A 23,420-nucleotide genomic window follows, 5' to 3' on the forward strand; every position below is an offset into this window, starting at 1 on the left:
TTGCCAGATCTTTCCAACGATGAATTGGATAACGAGGATGGGGGTTTAAGCGAGTTCCTATCGGCTGGAAACCAAAAGTTTCCGAAACCGTGTTCGAGCATTGTCAGTATCTCACCCTTTAAGATGCAGCGCCAGCGGTCACTAACGCCAGACCGGAATGAGTCTCACAGCTCATCCAGCAGCCTGCGCAAACAGCGATCGCTGACACCAGAATCACGATCTTTGACACCTGAGGAGCGCCGAAAGAAGGGATCACAGCTTTCCCTATTGGGCTCACGCCAGAGCTCCGGCTCCAGGAACAACACATTGGAGGCACGACAGCGTAACGGCGAGAAGACGTCGCCCAACATCTCCCGCAGCTCTTCCAGTTCCAGCTACAGTGGCGGAGATTCTCATGATTGCCTTAACGCTAGCACCACCTCAATCGTGGCAGGCGGATTGCCGTGCCCCATTCCTGGATCTGGTCCGACCAACCACCGTCGAGCTATAGCTGCTGCCCAAAGTGCAGCTAAGCAAGCAGAACAAGAGCACCGCATTAGACGGTCAAGGTAAGTGAAGCAAAGAAGTTATTTAATGAATCATGTTGATCTGCTCACCGAACCTATTCGTGCAGATCATTGCAACTGAGCGAACGTTCCCCGAATCGAGTGCACAAATCAATCGTCAATGTAAGTGCCGTGTCCGCACACCAGCCGCAGCAACAGCCAAAACAACCGCCAGCGCCCTCTTATCAACAGCCTCGTCTGGGCGTTCGTGCCGTTTTTCCGCCTACAGTTCGCACGCCCCCAGCCGCTAACAAAATACCTGCTCCCTTGTCGGCGTCGACCAGAAATACGACAAGGCCACGGAAGAATGAGGCGGATAAGGCACGGTCCTTCGACTTTGACTACAATAACTTTAATCGCAGCGCCGGATCAAAAGCTAAGTCACCACGATCTATTCACACAGGTGGCAGTGGAGGGGACAGTGGAGGCAACCAGAATCAGCGAATAGAGCGGGAAAGCCGCTCCTTCGACGAGGAATATCGTGAAGCAGTTCTCAATAATAACAATGGAAGCAGTGGGAGCATAAGCGGAGTTCGTTACCTACAGCCTGCCGCTGATTCCGGCCTTGTTCCGACAGGCTCCTCCTCGACTTCTCGTCTACGGCAATCGAGCTCACCAGTCAACGGATCTGGCGTTGAGTATACTGCTTCACGGTCACCCAAATCTTCGGGCTCCTCTTCCAATAATCTCCACCAGCCAACGCGAAAAACAGGCAGCCCTCAGAGCTATGGAACGCGGCTCTGCGATCATGAGCTTACGTTCGAAATGCTTCGCAAATCGCCGATCATGAACTTCCGCCGCGGGGAAAGCAGTGACTTTGAGCCACCTGTCCTGCTGAGAAACAGGGAAACCATTAACTCTGGCGGCAACAGCGAGTTAAATTTCATGAGCAACGAGACGCGGATCTACGAGCACCCGACGACGGTGCTGAAACCTCAGCGGTCCCTCCGTCAAAGTTCAGGATCTCGGGATGACTTACCTCTAGAGGTAGCAGTGGGCGTGGGGGGAGACTATATTTATAGACCGGCGCCCACACAACCGCGCAGCAGCAGGTACTAAATTACTCCAAGGATGATACATCAGCATCCATATTACTAGCAACAAACCCCGCTAACTCTATTTATAACTAACTTTCAAAGTACGAAGCAAAAGACCGAACCTAACGGCCCAAACGATTTATTAAACATATGTCCCGAAAAGGGGCAGTGTGTGATTAAAGGACTGCTTGTGCTTACTAACTGATCTCCATACAAGTACTAACTTAATTGACCTATTTTTGTGGTGGCAGCCTCTATACTAACTAAGACTTTTGGAGCACGCACACAACTACTTATAGGAAAATTAAGGAGTATACTAAAATATAGACAAAATGTAATGTACATTCCACAAAGATCAGCCCAAAAATCCATGAGATCATTCGCATTAAGACGGAATGAGGGCAACAGCAACATGTAGTACCATAAGGAAGGACCAAAACTAGCAACGGATAGGATCTGATGAATTTAATCTACATAACCATGTTATAAACGTTTTTTAGCGCCTCCTCCCACTCTAACGAGTCAACGACCACCAAGAGCTTTAGCAAAACTCTGACCACATGCGACTATTGGCCACGGTGTGGTGCTTGTCAGGAAAAGGCCACGCCCGGAGAAATTAAAAGACAGTACTCCCTTCCAGTGGTTACAACACTGAACCAAGAGCCTGAATTGCAGCCCCACATCACAACAGTGGCTGTTAATATTCCCAACGTGGAAACGAAGGCGGAAAAGCTCAGGCCTTGTGTGGCAAAATCCATCATTCCGCAGTGGACTTTTTTGTGCAGCGGCGTAGCCGACTGCCGTCCACAGGAGCATTCAGCGATGACGACCAACGAGAATGAGCGCCGCCAACTGATGGCTGTTGTAAGACCACGTGTTGTTCCTTCGGCCTCCACATCACTCTTCCTGCTGGGCGTAGGCAACCTTTGCCTTGCGAAAGCTGCGGAAAGCGAGAAAGAAGCCGGTCCACAGGTGCTGGCGGTCGCGGAGATTGGGCTGAGGTGAGTGTTTTCCTTATAATTTTGTATATGTCCGATTCGAAATACGTTTTTCCCCGCTTTACTAATGGCCTGAAATAGCCAAGCCGTTAGCCATGACATGACAGGCACGATCAAAGCCTGTGCCAAAGTACCATTGAAAATGACAGATAGCAATAAATAAGTGTCGACAGCGTAAAGCGATTGAATAATGTCAATATTAGATAATGGGTCTTCAATGTAATATTTCCCCTTACAGAAACCTCCAGGACGAGCATGAATTCACCGAGGTGAACAAGAAGTGTCGTTGGCGGGAGCGCAGCTTATCTCTGCCAAGCCCAACAATTCAGAGATATTCGGAAACAGAAAAAAGGTAAGCTTCCTGTCAGTCTAAAGGGGAATGGATAGAGTGGGTCGGTAATTGATGTTTTTCCGATGTTAACTGTTCCGATGTTTCCAAAGTGGTCACATTTCAACAGGGTGTCCAATTCGCCATTTTGAAACCCGGTACTCGTAGTGTATTTGTGCTCGAAAGTGACTGCATGTAACGCACAGAAGGAGGCGTTTTCCCATAAAGTATACATATGTACATAGGTTTACTTGATCAGCATCAATGGACGAGTCGAAATGGTTTTGAGCGTCAAGGGCGTGTTGGCGGGGGAAGTGAAGTATGTAGATGTAGATGACATGTGAAGAAAACTTTAATATTCGAAAAAAAAAACTAAGGATAAATACATATTTATGTACATGTAACTATGTACGTACTTATGTACATATGTACTTATGTACTTACATATGTGCAGCGCGTACGAAGCGTCTTACAAACGTCCCTGTAGATTTGGGAGGCTTTCGCCCTTTTGAGGGGGCGGAAGGGGGCGGGGCTCATTTTTGAAATACACTTGTAACAGTGTGAGCATATAGCAGTCTGGTGCCAAAATTTGGTGGCTCTAGCTCTTATAGTCTCTGAGAACTACCCGACAAACAAGACGGACAGACGGACAGACAGACATGGCTCTATCGACTCGTCTATTGATGCTGATCAAGAATATATATACTTTATGGGGTCGGAAACGTTTCCTTCTTTGCGTTACATACAACCGTATATTCCCCACAAATACAATATGCCCTATTTACTCTTCGAGTACCGGGTATAATAAAGAGGCAGTGACATACTAGGGACACATATTTCCACACTTTTTAAGAATGTTGATTGATTTTTTTGCTGAAACTAGAGTGTGTTTTTGTTGTAGAAAAAAAAAGAAAGCACTTCCTCTAAAAAGTATATATTTTTTAATTAAAATAACCTATCAAACCACTCTACCGACACTAGTAATATTGCCATTAAGAGCTGTGATATATGAACATACATACATATGTACATACATATATTTTTCTGATTCTCTTTTAGCATTTTTATACCCGGTACTCGAAGAGTAAATAGGGTATATTGTATTTGTGCGGATAACGGTTGTATGTAACGCACAGAAGGAAACATTTCCGACCCCATAAAGAATATATATTCTTGATCAGCATCAATAGCCGAGTCGATTGAGCCATGTCTGTCTGTCCGTCCGTCCGTCTGTCCATCTGTCCGTCTTGTTTGTCGGCAAGTTCTCAGAGACTATAAGAGCTAGAGCCACCAAATTTTGGCACCAGACTGCTGTATGCTCACACTGAAACCAGTGTATTTCAAAAATGAGCCCCGCCCCCTTCCGCCCCCGCAAGATGGCGAAAACCTACCAAGAAATTAATTTTCAGTGGCCAAACCCACCCCGTCCCGCAGCTTATAGCAGCACACTCTGCTTCGCGCACTTTATGGCCGCTGCCCTGACACATCTCTGCCGCTGCTGCTGCCTCAGAAGCTGCCTCTGCCGCGACTCTGCCCTGACTCTACAAAGTGTGTTTTTAGGGGAGGGTGGCGAGCTAAAGGAGCGTGTTGGCGTGAGTAGTGTTGTTGTTGTAGATGACAGATGAAGAAAAAAATGTTAAATTTGACAAATAACCGCTAAGTTGCAGATGTAGTACTGAGTGCCGGGTATAAAAGTTGTGACGCGTAAGATGCGTCTCACACGTCCCTTCTCGTTTATTTTATGCACTTGTACAAATTATAAATGTCCAGAATTCAAAACTTTTTAGAAATTCATATAAGGAATTCAATAATAAGAAATTAATAGCAACATTCGATTTCTAGCTACATGTGGCAGTTACCATTTTTAAACACAAGCAATACTTAAAGCGGAATTTTTGAAAAAACGGAATATAAATACTTTTAGGATATTTTAAATACGAAAACTAGTCAAATGTATATTTACGGTATCATATTAGATATGTATATATTAGATATATATTATATATGTATTTACTATATATATATTATATATACACATATATATATATATCTAGGATAAGTTTATTAAAAGAATAGTTTATTAGGTTATTTAAGTATGAGTATACATAAGTTAAATTAAGTGTCTCTTGAACATACATATTTCAACGGCTTCTTCAACTACGACAAAACACGACTGCACAACTTGACGACTGACAACTGATTCTGACCGCTCTCTCCCTGTGCTCTGACGCTTCCACGCTCTCTCGCTCTCGCGATCTCCCTTTGACCTATGCTCTCTTCTCTCTGCTCTCTTGGGGTGGGTCCGCGCTTGTACGCTGAGCTAGCCTTCTTACATATATTATTATCATATATTTATCATCCGTCTATTTAATTTCATTTTTAAGGTATATTCTCTTTTTTTTTTTTAATTAATCCCTACAGCGAAATTGGTTGGTCGCAGACGATGAGTCCGCATTGACCAGGTACTTTATGTTGAATATTATTATTATTATTTTTTGATTATGTTAAATATTAGAAAAAAAATGTTACTGAAAATTTTGAACTCAAACAAGAGTTGTTTGCCGAACGAACACCAGAAATATAATGTTGAAGGTATATTCAAGAATATAGGGAATCGAAACTACCATACGCATGTTTATCAAATTACGTTTGTGTTGTCTATCAAATGTAGTTTTAAACTTAATTTGGAAACATTACAAGATAAGGAAGTCGTGAAAACTATTCAATCTTGTGGAGAATTCATTGATAAATCGGATCAAATTATAGTTTTAGCGATGATTTTTTTGGTTATCTAGTAATATTAAAAAGAAGATAAACTTCCACGAAAATGGTTAAACATTTATGGTGTATTTACGGTATATTTTAAAAATGAGAAGGTATATCTCGGTATATTTTTAGGAGTCCTGCAGTATATTTGATCGATAAATCAGCGGTCACACTGAAGAAACGGCCGCGTCGAAAAAGAAAAAACTGACGCGTCGCTCGCAACACGAACGTAAACAACAGAAAAATGTATCCATTGAACATCCATATAAACACATACATTAACGTACATACGTATATATAAGTAGACATCCCTTCTCTATTCCAAAATCAAAACCACCACCTTAATATATGTTCATCTTGCAACAGAGCGTGCGCAATCCAATGAGTTGAAAAGCCGTCAGCTGTTCAGCACAAATTATTTTTAAAAATAGCTGTAGTCGTACAAAATTGGAGATGAAAGTGCTAATTCAAGACACCGTTTGTGCATTAACATAATTATAATCTGTTCAATTCGTATAACACCCGGGTCGCCCGGCTAGCTGCATTTAGCTGTAGAAGCATGTGTGTGTATCTGTGTGCTGTTAATATGAGCTGCCTGTCATTCCTAGTGACGCCTTGGCAAAGATTATAAAAAACAACGCAAATAGCGCATCCAATCAAGAAGTATACGCTAAAATCAATAACACCTAACCGATCAAGTTATATTACGCAAAAACTGCAGCAACACACAAGCGAAATGTCTACATCAGCAATAAGTATGCCCCAGCCCGCACTAGCAGTGTCGGGGGGAGCTGTGTCGCTGCTGCAACAAGAACAAACGCAAAGATGTGACATCGATGCCGAAGCCGAGGGCGACAATTTTCTGGTCGTGTGCATGGCACATGGAGTTGATGATAATAGTACGAACCCGGAGAACGGTGGCATCGTTGCGACAGATAGTGGGCGTGCCTCGGTGAATGAATTTGATGTCGTTCCTGAGGAACCTGCCACTGCCCTAGAAAAATTACCGGAATTCACAGAAGCTGTGCGAAGCAGCAATGGGCACAAGGGCGAGGATGTCTACGCCAGCCGCGGATCCCATACAAAATGGTACTTGAAGCCCGCGGAGTACACCAGCACAACACCTACTCCAAAGGAATGTAACCAAACGGGGTCAGCGACGACAGCTGCCTGCCGTGAGGGGGACGAAGCCAATTCATTGGCGTTGAACGAAACCGCGATGTAAGTTAACGGCACATACATATGACGTGAACAGGGGAAATATTAAAGAACAGTTGTCACATAACGATGGTAAAATGTGCTGTGCCATACTCTCGAGCAGGCATTATTATTTTCGCGAGTCATTGGTCAATTATCCTCGTGCCGACTCTTGCTTGTTGACTGGGTCTGTTCACTGATTTTATGATTCCCCTCTGTTTTGCGTTTACCGATTAAATCAGCCTCGCCTAATTTCCCATTGACCTGTTGGTGCGGAACCCGGCATACCTGAGCCCCGTGCTTAGCCTTCGCTTCCCTTTTACTCAGTTGGACTATTGTCCTCTTTTTTTCCATCAGGCTACGATTTTATTGCATTTGTGCGAATAACGGTTGTATGTAACGCACAGAAGGAAACGTTTGCCGACCCCATAAAGTATTTATATTCTTGATCAGCATCAATAGCCGAGTCGATTGAGCCACGTCTGTCTGTCCGTCCGTCCGTCTGTCTGTCCGTCCGTCTTGTTGAGCGCCTGGATCTCGGAGACTATAAAAGCTAGAGCCACCAAATTTTGCATCCAGACTTCTGTATGCTCACACTGTTACAAGTGTATTTACAAAATGAGCCACGCCCCCTTCCGCCCCCGCAAAAGGGCGAAAACCTCCCAAATCTACAATTTTGAAGATAAAAGAAAACTAAAAACGCCATTCCGTAGGGAATGACCATATCTATCAGATCACCAAATTGGATCCGATTGGATCATTATTATAGCCACAATGAAGAAATTAATTTGCAGTGGCCAAACCCACCCCGTCCCGCAGCTTATATTTGTTTTTACACATTCTCTCATTCACACTCTGCTTCGCGCAGTTTGTGGCCTCTGCCTTTGACACGTCTCTGCCGCTGCCGCGTCTCTGCCCTGACTCTGCAGTGTGTTGCTCTAGGGGAGGGTGGCGAGCTAAAGGAGCGTGTTGGCGTGAGTAGTGTTGTTGATGTAGATGACAGATGAAGAAAAAATGTAAAATTTGACAAATAACCGCTAAAGTGCAGATGTAGTACTGAGTGCCGGGTATAAAAGTAGTGACGCGTAAGAAGCGTCTCACACGTCCCTTCTCGTTATAAATATTCTTATGTTGATGTTGAGTAAGCGCTTGTCATAAAGTTCCTGGAATACCATGGCTTATTTTTAGACGTACTCGAAAAAAAGTTTACATATGCGCGGGCAGGGTGCTGTTTGTTTATATGATTCATTTCTACCGCAGCCTGAAAACGTCAAAGGTTGTATGTTCCATTGTGGTACCAAAGTGTCGGCCATTCAGGCTTCAGTTAAATACGTTATTTAGCTTGTTGTCTTATGTTAACCAGTACATAAAAAAACATATTTACATAATTATGTATTTATTTATACATATGTACGTATGTATGTATGTATGTATGTACGTATGCACACATACAAGCATACATATATTGCCGTTGCTGCAGCGAGTCCCAGATGCCAAACCGGCATTCCAGGCTGATATGGAGGGAATCTCCATTTATGAACAAGAGCTTCGGTCAGTTTCAGTTTTACTTTCACGAGTCTTGTCTTATGCAACGCTCCATAAATAGTACGTACAAATCTTATGACATTACATATTTTGGATCTTGCATCGTGGAGGTCGAACTAATTACTTCGTTCAAGTATAAATTATAACGAGAAGGGACGTGTGAGACGCTTCTTACGCGTCACTACTTTTATACCCGGCACTCAGTACTACATCTGCAACTTAGCGGTTATTTGTCAAAATTTACATTTTTCTTCATCTGTCATCTACATCAACAACACTGCTCACGCCAACACGCTCCTTTAGCTCGCCACCCTCCCCTAGAAACACACACTGCAGAGTCGCGGCAGAGGCAGAGGCAGTGACGTGTCAGGGGCCAGGCCATAAACAGCGTGAAGCAGAGTGTGAATGCGCGGGACGGGGTGGGTTTGGCCACTGAAAATTAATTTCTCCATTGTGGCTATAATAATGGTCCAATCGGATCCCAATTTGGTGATCTGATAGATATGGTCATTCCCTACGGAATGGCGTTTTTAGTTTTCTGCTATCTTCAAAATTGTAGATTTGGGAGGTTTTCGCTCTTTTGCGGAGGCGGAAGGGGGCGTGGCTCATTTTTGAAATACACTTGTAACAGTGTGAGCATACAGAAGTCTGGATGCAAAATTTGGTGGCTCTAGCACTTATGGTCTCTGAGATCCAGGCGCTCATAAGGACGGACGGACGGACGGACAGACAGACATGGCTCAATCGACTCGGCTATTGATGCTGATCAAGAATATATATACTTTATGGGGTCGGAAACGTTTCCTTCTGTGCGTTACATACAACCGTTATCCGCACAAATACAATATACCCTATTTACTCTTCGAGTACCGGGTATAATAATAATTAAGGATTTGCTTACATTTCTAGAGGCATTTCTGAGGCTCTTGGAAGATGAAATATTGAAAGACAAAATCTTGGTGACTTCTAAGCAGATTACAGTTGGTGTTCTGACTTATCAGCTCTACAGTGTACACTCACTTTTTTGAAGCTGCGTGACTCGATTGTAGGTTGTTGAATCGTATCCACGATATAAACGCCTTCTCCATACAAGAGACAACACAGACAATAAATATAGGGCTGATCATTGTTACGAAATTCGATCGACAAGGCTTTGGAACAAATCCAATCATTTAAGCAACACTTTCACGACATCGCATTGATTAACGTTAGTAGACATGGTTTCTCCTTTAATTGGATCTGTCTGGAGAGGTTTCCGTACTGGTAGGTCAGGAGCACTTGAGTCTTAATACGTTTTCTAGCGTGTGTTTAGCAAAGTGATGCTACAAAGGTACAAACATAAAAACATGCACATATGTACAATTTACTTTGTACATACATATTTACTTGTATTAGTAACTTCATGGCTTACAGTGGAAAGTCGTATTGTATTCATATGGTCATTCATAAGTCTTATGGTATTAATCAATTGCATTGTGCTCCCAAGAACAGTCTTAAAATGTACATAGCAGCAACATCTGCTGACCATGCGTTTATTTGGTGCTGCCATTTCACTGGCAGGGCTAACTAGCAAGAAAAAACTTCATTCAAGAGTAGTGAGTGTAAATAAGACATTAGGACTAAAAATATAATGAAATGAGCCGACAGTATGGCGGCACAATTATTTGTGCCCTTCTCTTTTAGGAAGTGAGAAAAACGGAACTTTTTGGGAAACTTAAAATGCTTTTACTACAGTCCTCGCTATCGCAATGCGTTGACGTAAGTGTCTAGGTAGAGACAAAAATGGAACAAGGCTAATGGCTAAAATTAATTATTATTTTGTACTACATGGTTAGTACACGCCTTGGGTAGTCATTAAGAATATCTGCTTTGCTAATTAGATACCTTCGTGTCTCTCATTAATCAGCCTCATCTGTGGATGCCTTCATTATTATCTCCTTCCTCGAGAAACTGTCAAACAGCTTCCGTAGGCATCACCATGTTTTGCCATGTTTTGGGATATAATTAGTGGTTTTGGTTGTCCAAATTGAATTCTGTCATCCGACACCTTATCTTCGTTTGCGGAAATGATAAAAGCAGGAGTGGAAAAATCAAAAATTAACAGGACTAAATACAACTTTTTAATTTTAAGACCACAATGTATATCGTTCTATTGTTTGTTGTGCCTTTTTAAATTTTCCTTATCCGTATGAAACTTCTCCTGAGCCAGGAAGACAGAAATCAATAACAATTCTAGGTCCATGACCATAGAAATCACAATATTCTCTCTAAATGTGTGTTTATTGTTTTTTGAGAAGACTATTGGAAATTTGATTTTCTCCAGAATCACGGGAATCATCTTGGGTTGTACTCACAATCAGATTTCGTTGTCTTTATTTAGATTATATTCCCTATTATACTCTCACATATGTATGTATGTACATAAGAAACGAAGGTATTGTACAAACATCCCTACACGCCTACAAACATTTGGAGCTACAATAATCCATGACAATTAAAAATACATTTACGAAACAAAACAAAACGTCACAACTTTTATACCCGTATTTAGTAAGACATCTGTACCTTAGTGGTTTTTTTTTTAATTTTAAATTTTTCTACATATGTATGTATGTATGGGTACATCTTCATCACTTCTCACGCCAACACGGCTTTTTAGCTCGTGTGACAATCGAAATTCCTCTAGGGAAGAATCTTCTTCTGCTGTTTATGAAGAGAGCGTTCAGGCATGTTCAGCGATGTATGGATCTGTCTAACATGTTAAATCAGATCAGATCTGACTCTATTTCAGACATCTGACTTGTGAATTTTCCCTTGATGAACAAACAACACAGCTGCTTCGCTTACCCCATCCACAGTCACAGTGCATCTGCTATCACTTGTTGTTTGTAGAGCGTTTTTTATATGGTTCTTCGTTATACTCGTACATACTGGCCATTAATGAATCGAGCATTACCCATTACCACGGAACGCATTCATTCCACTTTCGAGATATTTGTCTTTCTTGTTGGTAATCTTCAAATTTGTATCTTCTTCTGCTAGAAATATATATATACGATAAAGATATGTACATACATATGTACATAAATAAAACATATACAACCCAAACAGACTTATCAGCGCCCCATAAAAAAATGCCACGAGAGGCTGATCTACTCCGTTCGATGGTAGCATTAAATATGGACTTATTTGTAGAACTTTCACTCAAAAGTAATAAAAGGATAATAAGACTCTCATATAGATGGTAGATGCATGAATATGCATGAATATGTTACAGTCAGATGTGGATATATCAACTTTGCTAGCTGCTAAATCGAGTTTCCTTTCTTGGAATAGCTTACCACGGTACGGAATGCGGACTCGCCCCCCACCGCCCTTCACATTCCCTCTTACTCGGCAAACAGAGCATGTCGAAGATGGAAGAATTGCATGCATGTAGTGTCTTTTTAGCAGTGCTAGTAATCCTCCTCTTACAAGCCTCTGTCATTCCCCTTATTTTCTTTATCTTTCAATTCATAGCGCTTTCTCGATGCATATTAATGTTAATTATACATTCCAAATTCGTAACCAAAACCCACTTCGCCTCACAGAAATGTGCGAATGTAGACATGTTCGAATTTCAGTGCGCCAGACGGCTAAGAACACACTCGTATATATGTCTATTCTTGTATGGCTTTTTTGTTAGATGGACAGCCCTATCCGACGTTCCTCGTCAAGCTTATTCAAAATAAGGCACCTTGATGTCATTAGGCATTAAATCATGGCTCGGCACCCATACAATTAACGAGCCGTTTCTGCGTTTGTGTGTGCAGACGCACGCAAAACGGAACATTTCACTATATAGGTATTGGTACGAATCACTGTAATACGCGTGTACGTGAGCGGCAGCGCAGCAGCAGCGCCTTGTCCTAAACCCTTTGGATAGGGCCGTGCCGAGCCCTTCATTAAAACGACCTTCTTCTTATGGAAATATGACTCAGTACGCTATGGATGAAGCACTTAAGTACGGTTCCCTCCGTTTCGATCCATGTATTGCTACAATACTTTAGCATAACGCTAGAGATCCTCTTCCCTTCCTTCGTCGACCATCACCTGCCACCTGCTACTGTTCATTTCGACCGACTTCTCTTGCCTAGCAAATGGCAGTGGATTTCTTCCTGCCTATCGCTGCCTTATAAATAATCACTCGCTTGTGAGCGCCTTTTCCTACTTGTGTCCATATTTCATTTTTTTTGTGCGTCAATAGAGTGTCTGAAGGTAGCAGAAAGCTGCTGCTTTATTACTTCATGATTATTAGCTTAGCTTCATGATTACCAGTCCATTCATGTGCTTTTCATTATCAAAGAATACTAGGAAATCATTACTTTATCATCCCCTTACAAGAATCGGATCTATGCTAGAGCCTAAACAAAGTATTGTACGTTATTCCAAAAGAAACCTATGTATTTTTATTGTCTGTTGGGGAAGTGTTAAAATATTTGTTAATTTGACTGCATTACAGCTGGTAGTCGGCCTGATCAGTTAAGATTGGTCGTACTTCAGGTTCTCATTTTTTTTGGCTGCGGAGCATTTCCTTTTTTTGTCATCTTCATACATTTACGTTGTACGACGTGTGCGTTCTGCATTGTACAGGGTATCTAAATATAGATAAATATTGCAGGTACACCTGTTTTGATGTTTGATGCCCTAAAATGAAGATTGGGCGTTGCAAATGCCATGCGAATTGTTAGACACGCTCTCTAAGATGTTATCTGATAGCAGTTGAGCGCGGTCTCTTCCTGCCCTCCGATTCTACTTGTTGCTTTCAACTTTTTCCTTTATTGTACAGGTAAAATATGAACAACACCGGCCCTGCGTTACTCCGTCGCAGGACTACCTGTTCTGTCAGATTGCAACATTAATTTGCTTCGAGTCCCAGGAACAGGTTTGAAGTTAAGCTGCACTTCCAGTTGGCGATTTCAGCTGCCTTAACCAACCCCATGAACTTCACCTAGTTAAACATCCAGCTCTCTGGGCAAATGCAGACAAATGCAGGCAAATGAGCAATGTGCAGAGGTTTCCAAAACATTGATGTATGTATGTATGTAGATATGTAGTACATACATATGTACATATGTGTGTATGTTTGTATGTACATATGTAGCCTATTGAACACATACATACATTGAGCTGTCAGCTCAAAAATCGTTTTCTCCAATTCCTCAAAATCTCAGCACCTGCGACCATAAACCAGCAGACCCTAAACACTTTAAATGCACGTACACATCCTGTTTTCCATTTCCAAACATCGATTCAGGGAGTATTTTGAAGAGGCGCCTGTTGTATTTCCGGTAACGTATCCACTTTCAGTATACAATGATTTCCACATTTGTGGCGGAGGGATAGCTAACATAAGCCTAGATTTTCAGTTTAAGGGGCAAGTAGAATTTAAACGCGGGGGCAATAATTAAAGAATTCTGCATTCATTTCTGAGCACGCACAGCTCAGTTCTCTTTAGCTCCGTGATGGATCACGTCTCCTTTAAATATATTTCCCTATTGTTTGCCACACGCCAAATTGAGAGGTGGAGAGAACCGTCGCTGAGAGGACTTGGAACCGGCTTCCTGCCAGCGTCGGCAGATGTTTTCACGCCAGGGAAGCATCCACCATCCACCAATGACACTGAAACATATGCTCATTCTCATGCATGTTACGATTCCTTCCCTTATTTTACTCGTCCAGCAGGGGTGCACTCGGACCGGTATGAAGATCGATTTTGGGATCAGTCTGGCTGTACGACGAGCCGATCACACACGCGCTCATAGAAAACTCTTCGCCACGGCAGGGATATGGTGTAGAATTTAATGCCAGAGGCAAGAACGACCATTGGTTAAAGCTGCCATCGAAATACCTTTCAAAATAAGTTCAAAATATTTGATTATGGTTACATATCACGTGCGGTCTGCCCTAACTCAGTTTAGTGTTTTGCAAATTAAATCACCTGGTGAAATCGCTAGAACTCAAGTCCAACGAACAGCTGCTGCGACAGCTATAAAGTGCAACAAATTTTCATATATAGGAACCAACCTAAAGTTGAAGCCCACCATGAAGAAGCAAATACCAAGGCAAGGGACAAAGTCAGCGGCAGTTTTGCAGCACGAAACGCCCAGAAAGTCAAATTTGTGCGTGGAAGACCGAAGTTTCAAGTCATTACAACGGTGAGACACACCCCTGGGAGAATCTGTGAAGGTTATAGGTTCATGTGGATGGAGCAGGGTATAGACAGGAACACAGCATTTCTGCTGCTCTGAGTTTGAGCTTACATTGAATTGACCTCCAATTAATTGTCAACCAGACTCCATCAGTCTTTAAACTGCCCATTAAAGAGAACGTTATATAGAGACAACATATCTGTGTCCTCGAAGTCGGAACGCTGCAAGTCCGCAGCCTACAAAGACTGCATTCTTTCACGCATTGCAGATTTAATACGTTTTTTGTTACGAGCAAGACCTACCTTTTGCCTACCGCTGGTCTGGCTTCATTATTCATTTAAAGAAACGCAAGTGAGTGCAGAGGAAAGAGAACTGAGAAAATAAAAGGAGATCCTAAGCCACCGCAGGCGCACTTTTACATCTCTTTCTTCATTCTCCTCTTTTTGTTTGCGAACATGTCCTGTTGATTCCTTATACCTCCGAACTTCTATGGTCCTTTCTGACCCATTGTTGGTCGTTTGCCTGATTGTTTTCTTTGTGTGCAAGTAATTCTCAGAATTGAGAATTTGTGCTAACAATACGCATACGGAAATAGAGACAGAAAATTGGCAAAGTTTATTCTTGGTTGTATGAAAGTATGACATCCTTTTTGAACCCACTTTCCTCCGCTCAGCCCGTAACACCTTGAACTGGCTTATTTTCGCATGCAAGCCGATACCTTACCCTTACCCTCAGAATCGTAACCTTATATCACACTTGAACTGCCACGTCCTTCTATGAATTCTGCAAATGAGTCTGCACCCTTTTCCGAGGACTAATGAGAAATTATAAAGCTTATATGAGTAGTTCTACTGCGAGGTCATCCTACCTGTTTCGCTTTACAGCCCGCCTTATAAACTACTATTGTTAGCGCTCAATTTTACATAATTCTTTACGGGATACGGTTACAGCTACTGTACAATTGTTTGCAGAAATGTTCCTCAGTCTAAACTGTTGATTTTGTATCCATTACAGCATGCCAAAAACTGGAAATCGAGGAGTCAAAGTAGTAGGAAAAGGGAGCAGCAACAATACCTTTGCAGGAGGACTGGTAAGTTTTATTTACCTTGAGTTATTTTATTTTTTTTTTTTTTAAGAAAATTCTTTGAAAAACCACTTATGTATTATGTAGGGAAAACCGATAGACGCTTACAAGTGCGATTACTTAAAGCACCAACCGAAGCGATTCCACCAACCGCAAACCATGTCTAATGCATCGTTGGCAAGACACACACAGGAGGAGGTCTTTCCTAAGACGCTTTCGATAGACGCTTACAAGTGCGATTACTTCTTATGAGGTTTTGAGTATAGGCTCCACTACGTGGTGACACACGGATACCCTTTTAGAAAAATCTATTTACGTACAAGTAGAAGTACGAGTAGACGTAAATATAGTCTCCTCTTGTGAGAGCGACAACCTGGACTGCTGTTTTCTCTATGGTATCGAATAACCCAGGCAGCTGGCGTTTTCCTGCCGGCTGCATGTTTGGCCTCCTAAATGGAAATTGATTTAATTCGGTCGAGCGGCTGCGACAGCTGGTTTTTTTTTAGATATTTTTTGTTTGTTACACTCGGGTTTTGTAGAAGAGCATATGCTTAAGGCCAAGGGCAGGATCGGAGGGGATTTTGATTGAGAGGCGGACTTGGTACTCAGAATGCTTTTAGAGAGAGAGTGAACTTTGTCCGTTTATTACCCCCTGTAGAAGAATTGAAGCTGGAGGATGACTTTCTTAAGACTTCCCAGTGAATTGAGTAACATTTCCACTTTGTGGTTGACGTGCCAACAGAGGAGCCACAGATCTCGCGCAGCCCATGAAACTTAGTAAACACTGCGAATGAACCTGAAATATGATCCCAGAAAGCAGTTGAAAATCACAGTGAAAATCCCAATCAAATCGAATCCATTGAGTTTAATAATTGAGTGGTCATAATGTGCGCCTAAAAGTATAAGGATACTATGTAATGCAAGCACATGCTTCCTTTTTAAATCTTTTTATAATTTTTGTAAATCAACAGAGGACAGAACCCAAGATTGCCGACGAGCATCCGCATTAAGTGCTAATCCCAGCCGCCTTTTCTCGTCTGTTTACTTTCGCCGTCGAGGAAGTTCATTGCGCTCATAAATTTAAAGCTATAAATGTTTTTCTGCTAAACAACAAAGGGCGAAGTGCCTGTTTGTGTGTCTATTTGTGACATTAGACTTAACAATGCTCCTAAGCGATTTAAAGCAGAAACAGCGCAGTTCCTTTCCTTTTTCTCGCTTACATAAAATCGGAAATTTTTTTGGAGTTTCTTGTGTTTTTGTAAACATGAAATTATATCTACTACAGCCTTTATTCTGAAGCATATGCAGATATAAGTGTATGCTAATTCGTTGCATTGGGAGACATGCTGTGCACTTTTTGATTCAACAACATACATATGTATGTGTGCATAAAGAAAAGCATTTTCTACAAATAATGACAGGCAGGTCAAGTTTCTTTGGCATTAGAGAGATGTGTACAATGTGCAGACACACACAAAAGCGGGCGACAGTTGAATTGAATCCTACTGTTGGGTCATGTCCCATGTCTCTAAAGTTTGATTTTGAAAAAAAAAATTTAATTAGGAAAGGCCGCAACTTTCACCCATTGTCCTGCCATTGTCGCAGCGTCACTGCCGCATGAGCAGGGGATGGCATGCAGAAGCAAAAACCAATCTCGCGAGACAAAGAAGTATGTCTGCAGTTTGACATTGACCAAGGTATCTGCAATAGCCAGCGCAGAAGCGAGGTCACCGACAACAGGACCCATCACCATCTCCAGCCAGTCCGTTCAGCAAAGCCCGAACAATACCAGCAAGATATCTATTAAGTGTCATCCTCCATGCGGCTCGTGCCATGCAATTCCAGCGCTAATCTAATCAAAACACTTCAGTCCAGACTCCAGACTGCATACTGCAGAAGTCAAGTCTAGGCCACACAATGGTAATGGCAGATAGAGCCGATCCCAATGCTTTATGTTCATTAATGATATCTTCCAATACAACGAGCCGCACCTCCACAATCGACTGCCCGACACACAACGACAGAAGCACACTTCAATGTATAGCGTTTGCAAGTCTTACTGCCGCCAATTGCTGGCAATCAGTTATTATATTTCGCTTCGCCCGGTTACACCTGCTTGCGCTCCTAGCGGACGCACCGCGTGGTCTGGAACAGAACAGGGTCCGGGCAGAACAGAACGGCGATTCAGAGAGCAGACTGAATCGGTCCGAATGAGAAAGTACTATGAAGAAGCTGATGATACCAACGCTTATGGACACTTATGGCCTCATAAAGTTTTGGGATTTCGACACTGGCGCCCCGGCCAATGTATCGCAATCCCCCAGCCATGTGCCTAAACGCGATACTATGCTCAACGAGCGGCGCTACAAGTGGAGACCTCGCCTCCTCCAGGTCAGCCGGACCGTGTCCGCCCTTCTTATCGAAAATTAATAATAAAGTGTTGACTCGTGAGTGTGTCTGTTTTACTGATGTCTGTGTTGGTGTTGGTGTTTGAGTATATTGATTGTCAAACGGAAAGTAAAACTAGATAAAAATTTGATTCCAGTACGTGGATAAAGTTCTTACACAGAAATATACATTTTTAGGTTCGATTCTGTTCGATTTTGGACAGAACAATCCTGCCTGATCCTAGCAACACCGGTTAACTAAGTTCACTTATTGGAAATTAAAAAATAACAATAGCTACATAATCAGCTATATACATACAGTAAGCACACATATTATTCGTACACCACCATCACCCTAGTTTGAACACCTATAACTATGCGTACGGTCAACGTAAACAGGAAAAGTTAATTTTGTATCAAAGATCAACATATCTACTATATGTTTATGAAAAAAGTTTCTAATTTTCTTCTATGGTATCCTTATAAAAATTAACTTAAGCAAAAAAGACCTTTTTTTCGCACATAAATTATTCGTACAGCCGCCCGATTCCTTAAGTAAAATTAAAATATTAAAGGTAAAATGAACAATGAAAATTGTTGTTTGCTATATTTAGCCTTAATGATAACTAAAAGCCCTAGAAACAATCTTTCCCCAAGTTATTGATGCCCCATGAATTAATAGTGACCCCCTCCACAAGCAGTACCGGTTGCAATAACTCCCTCGATGTAATTTTGGGCTTCCGTATCCTTTTTCACAAATATTTTTACACAGGCTTCATGGAACTCAAGTTTACTAACCGTAGTGAAAGTTTCAGCTAGTTGCAGTTTTAAATGAGCCAGATTTGATCCAAAAAAGATTAAATTTTGTGTAATTTTTTGGGATGGGTCAAGTTTAACTTCGAATTATGACCAAACGGAATGACACATGGATGCCAATTGTCACTCAAAATAAAGTTTAATACACCCTTTATCATATTTCCATTAAACAAGACCATTCGTAAAGCTCCAGTTAAAAAACAACACAGGTGAAACACTAGGCACCCTCCGAAATGCCATACAGCATCTTTACGAATGGTCTTATGTAATGGAAATATAAAAAAAGGGTGTATTAAACATTACCATAGAAGAAAATTAGAAACTTTTTTCATAAACATATAGTAGATATGTTGATCTTTGATACAAAATTAACTTTTCCTGTTTACGTTGACCGTACGCCAAGTTATAGGTGTTCAAACTAGGGTGATTGTGGTGTACGAATAATATGTGTGCTTACTGTATGTACATATATTTCGTCAGAGATGTCAATATCGATAAAGTCGCTCGGGTTCCATTGAAATTCTTGTGATATTACACATAGCCAGCCGCAGAGAAGCGATAGCTAGTGTCGTATCATTGTTTCTATAAAAAATAACCCGTAACGTAACAAGTACGCGGTCATAAACAAAGCTGCGGAGTAATAACATTTCTGTGGTTTCGGTTGAGAAGGAACTAAACAGTACGTAAGCCTGCGGTAGTTATCGCTGCATAAGCTCTAAGAGCACTTTAGCTGTCTCAGAACTAATAGTTGCGCTCCTTTTAATTTCATAATAATAATCCTTGTATTTCTCTTGCAGTCGCAGCAGATGCGAGCCGTCTCAAGTCCGTCGCTCACAGAACCATATTCAGAGTCACGAAAGCTGCCGGTTGAGAGCACGACACCAGCAGACGGGTCTGCCACTGTTGCCACAATCACAAGTAGTGGAAGCGGAGGAGGCGGTGTAGGCCTAGGCGTCCTTCTAAAGTTTAAACGCACGTTTAACAATTTCAACAACAAGAATCAGTTCCACACCCCTGCCTTGCCAACGTCAGCAGCCAGTAATGGCAATCTCCCAAAGTCGAAGTCATCGCCAACAACGCCATCCGTAGCAATCACAACTGCAGGGACAGTGACAACAAATGACTGCGCTGGAACAGATGGCGGTGATGGTAGCTACGGCAGATATCGCTTTGGACCCCTCATCTGGCGCACATCGAGGGAGCGCCGCAAAACAAAGTTTAACCGACGCGACAAGTGCAATTCGGGTGATTCCGGCATTCAGATAGAGCTGGACCATGACGAGCAATATTCCCGTGTACTGGCGGTGGGGGCCCAAGGAGACGGAGTAAGACAAGGAGAAACAATTGCTTCCAGCAACACATCCATCGGAAGTGAATCTAAGACGCGTACAATACGCCGCACTAATTCGGCCAAGGCCAGCAGCATTCTCGGATCCGTCACCCTAAAGTCTAAGAACCACATGCAGCTGGACTTTGGCGGCACGGACAATATCGAACGTGAAGCCCCCGAGTCACTGCCCACACGATCACTTAGCCAGCCCAATGGACTGGAAGCCTACGGCATTGGGTACCCTGATATGGCAGACAGCGACAGTGACAGCATTGCATCCCACGAGGAAGGTTTGTGTTAACTTAAAATGGAAATTACCGCTTCCTTCCCGTAACGCATCTATTAATATGGTTTTTTTCTTGGCCCACAGCTACCAGCTACTACTCAACCATCTATGCTGAAGTGCTGTACAATTTTACTGCCGGCGGCCCGCAGGAATTGGGGTTGGAGCGCGGAATGCTTATTGAAATATTGCGCAAGGAAGTTGGACCCTGGTGGTTTGGCCGCATAAAGAAGGAGGAGACTAACCGCGTGGATGAAATACTTGACCCCGAGCTGGGCTGGTTCCCAAAGGAGTTCGTGCGTATTATTCAATGTCCCGAGACAGATCGATTTTTCAACGCGCATCAAGCAGCATCAGATGCAGAGCAGGCCTCGACAACTGCAGAGGAGGCCGGAGATAGCGTGCCTGTGTCCGTAGCTGACTTTCCCAAGGACGCAGATGTCACCATGGCCACGGATCAAAGCAACATTACGACCATAATCATTGAAGCCCCACCATTGTCCTCGAATGAGGTTTTCACTGGTAACGTTCTGGACAACGAGACTGTCCTCCGCCGAGGTGCTATACGCGAACTGCTGGATACAGAGGTTAATTATGTCAAATTGCTGGCAGCCATTTGTGACGGGTAAGTGCACATACCGTGTGAGCGTTTGGTCATTCAGTGGTAACATTGTCCCCCTAACCCGCCATAGGTATCTGCCTGCGATGAGCAAGCGCATCGACATATTTTCGCCGAACAGCATTCGTCTAATCTTCTCAAACATAACGGCCATCTACAAGTTTCAGGCAAAGTTTCTCGATTCGTTGCGTAAAGGAATCGAGCAAAACCAAATTGCGAAAGTGTTTCTTAAAATGGTGAGTGCATTTCGGATAATCCCATGTCATTTATCGCAATTTTGTTCTTTGCACCTCCTCAAACAGCACAAAGGTTTCCTATGCTACTCCAACTACTGCAACGCATATTCTCGTGCCCTTATCGAGCTCGAGTCCTACGATCGTGTTAAGGATGCACGCACCATTCTGGAGAAGTAAGTTTATAGGGATGGTGTTTGTAAAAGACGGAGCTAAAATAGTTTATTGTTCTTCCAGCTGCCGCGAGTCGGAAAACCTTGCAGAGCTCCCACTCTCCGCTCACTTGCTTGCTCCTGTGCAACGCATTTGCCGTTATCCCCTGCACCTTAACGAGATTATTAAGTCAGCGCTGGTTTCTTCCCCTGAGACGAGAATTGATAAACTGAAAGGTTCCTCGTCTTCAGACTACGAACAACTCGACGTCAATGAGATAGACATACCCGACACGTACGCTACCGTAAATTTGGCGCTGGAGGCCATGCGCGGAATCACAGAGGCCGTAAATGAGGGCAAACGCCATAGCGAGACTATTGCGAGGCACCAGGCAAGCTTTCAGAACTTCAAGGGCCCGCCACTGCACTTGCACAGTGCACGCTTCTTTCTACAGGTCGATGCCACACGACAGAAGCAGAATCTGTGGAATAGCAGCTACACCCTGTTCTTATTCGACAACCAGTTGGTCTATTGCAAGCGCGACATCATTAAACGCAGCCACTTTATCTACAAAGGACGTATATTTCTCGACCGCTGTCGGGTTGTTAACGTACGAGATGGAAAGATGTTTGGGCACACGATCAAGAACTCGCTGCGGATATACTGCGAGTCGCGGGATAAGTGGTATGACTTCAGCTTCCGCTCGGCGAACCGCAAGCACCGCTTCCTCAACACCCTCGCCCTTGAGCGCCAGTTCGGAGGCAAGGCACTCTACGTATCAGAGATGACAGGGTTCGAGTACAACTACGAGGAGCGGCCGGGGGACTTTTCAGATCAGTCAGACTACGAGCTGCCCGACTTCGAGCACGCCCTGTGTGCCACATCAGCTAGTGGTGAAAGTTCCGTTCCGGAATCGCCGGCCAAGTCAGCCTCCCGGTTTTGCGACACTTTGCCGAAAAAATCGCAATCCCGCGATGGTATCGCCAGCGTGGACAACTCGCAGATGCTGTCGACGACAACATCAACGGGTTCCCTAGGACGACGCCGCATCGGAAACTGGTTCCGCAAACCAAAGAGCTCCAACTGTACGCCGAGCCAATCGCCAACGCACAAGCCGGTCTTTGACGCAGATGAGACTCTCACAGCGGCCCGTGTCGCTGCTATCGAGCTGGCCGAGGCCGACGCTGCGCTGTTGCCAACGGATAGTTCATCCGCCTAAGCACACAGAATATCATAGTACATAAACATTGATATATGCATCCAGTCCTATACTTAAATTCACACAAATTTATGTATAAAGAATTGGCAATATACCAATTGAAAAATGTAAACGAAAGAGAGTTGCAGTTATTTTTTGTTTTTTTGTAAATGTCGTTTAAATCGCTAAGTGTCTGTTAAAGGGTTTTAGACGGCAAAATGATCAACGTGGCAATAAGTTAAATATGTATTTAGATATTTAGATTTACCAAAAGCACTTACAGTGTATACTTCTGGCATTTGAATTCAGCTTTCTATAAAAGTGCTAACTGGTGTCGCCGACTGCTAGTCTAAAAACCCTATTACCTGTTCATTTAATTCTAATTTTCGTGATAAGGCGATAATGAATTCCTGGAAATAAAAAAATCTTTTAGAACCTTCTGTTCATGTATTCTAGTTCGCTTAGAGACTTCCAGAATCCATTCAAGCTGAATAGACAACTACCCACAGCATCAATATTGATATACTCGTAAATTGCATAGAGAAAATATTAACAAGTACTCAGTACACTCTAACTAGAACGTGTTTACTTAATGTATTTTAAAAATATGGTACCAAAAATACATATGAACCTTGGCATTTGTTATTGTTTTTGTTAGGCCAGACTCAGACCAGTCCCTGGCATGTATGAGTATTTAAACTTGCGATATT

The 23,420-nt window shown here is 42.8% G+C and overlaps 1 protein-coding gene across 5 annotated transcripts in view; it reads left to right on the top strand.

Moving 5' to 3' along the window:
* Positions 1 to 23,182, top strand: part of LOC117893080 (intersectin-1-like) — a 36,389-nt gene extending 13,207 nt beyond the window's left edge. Inside the window, exons 6-15 of one of the 5 annotated variants that reach the window (XM_034799496.1) lie at positions 8 to 548; positions 614 to 1,597; positions 2,083 to 2,583; positions 2,819 to 2,932; positions 15,622 to 15,697; positions 19,692 to 20,514; positions 20,595 to 21,132; positions 21,200 to 21,362; positions 21,429 to 21,535; positions 21,597 to 23,182. In XM_034799496.1, coding sequence (XP_034655387.1) covers positions 8 to 548; positions 614 to 1,597; positions 2,083 to 2,583; positions 2,819 to 2,932; positions 15,622 to 15,697; positions 19,692 to 20,514; positions 20,595 to 21,132; positions 21,200 to 21,362; positions 21,429 to 21,535; positions 21,597 to 22,731 — 4,982 coding nt within the window. In that variant the 3' untranslated portion in view covers positions 22,732 to 23,182. Of the gene's footprint in view, positions 1 to 7; positions 549 to 613; positions 1,598 to 2,082; positions 2,584 to 2,818; positions 2,933 to 5,924; positions 6,896 to 14,181; positions 14,614 to 15,621; positions 15,698 to 17,763; positions 18,139 to 19,691; positions 20,515 to 20,594; positions 21,133 to 21,199; positions 21,363 to 21,428; positions 21,536 to 21,596 lie in introns of those variants that run through there. The other 4 variants (XM_034799497.1, XM_034799498.1, XM_034799500.1 and 1 more) reach the window with 4 other exon arrangements.
* Positions 23,183 to 23,420: the final 238 nt, after the last annotated feature.

This window comes from Drosophila subobscura, chromosome J (genome assembly GCF_008121235.1).
Source record: "Drosophila subobscura isolate 14011-0131.10 chromosome J, UCBerk_Dsub_1.0, whole genome shotgun sequence".
Lineage (NCBI taxonomy): Eukaryota > Metazoa > Arthropoda > Insecta > Diptera > Drosophilidae > Drosophila > Drosophila subobscura.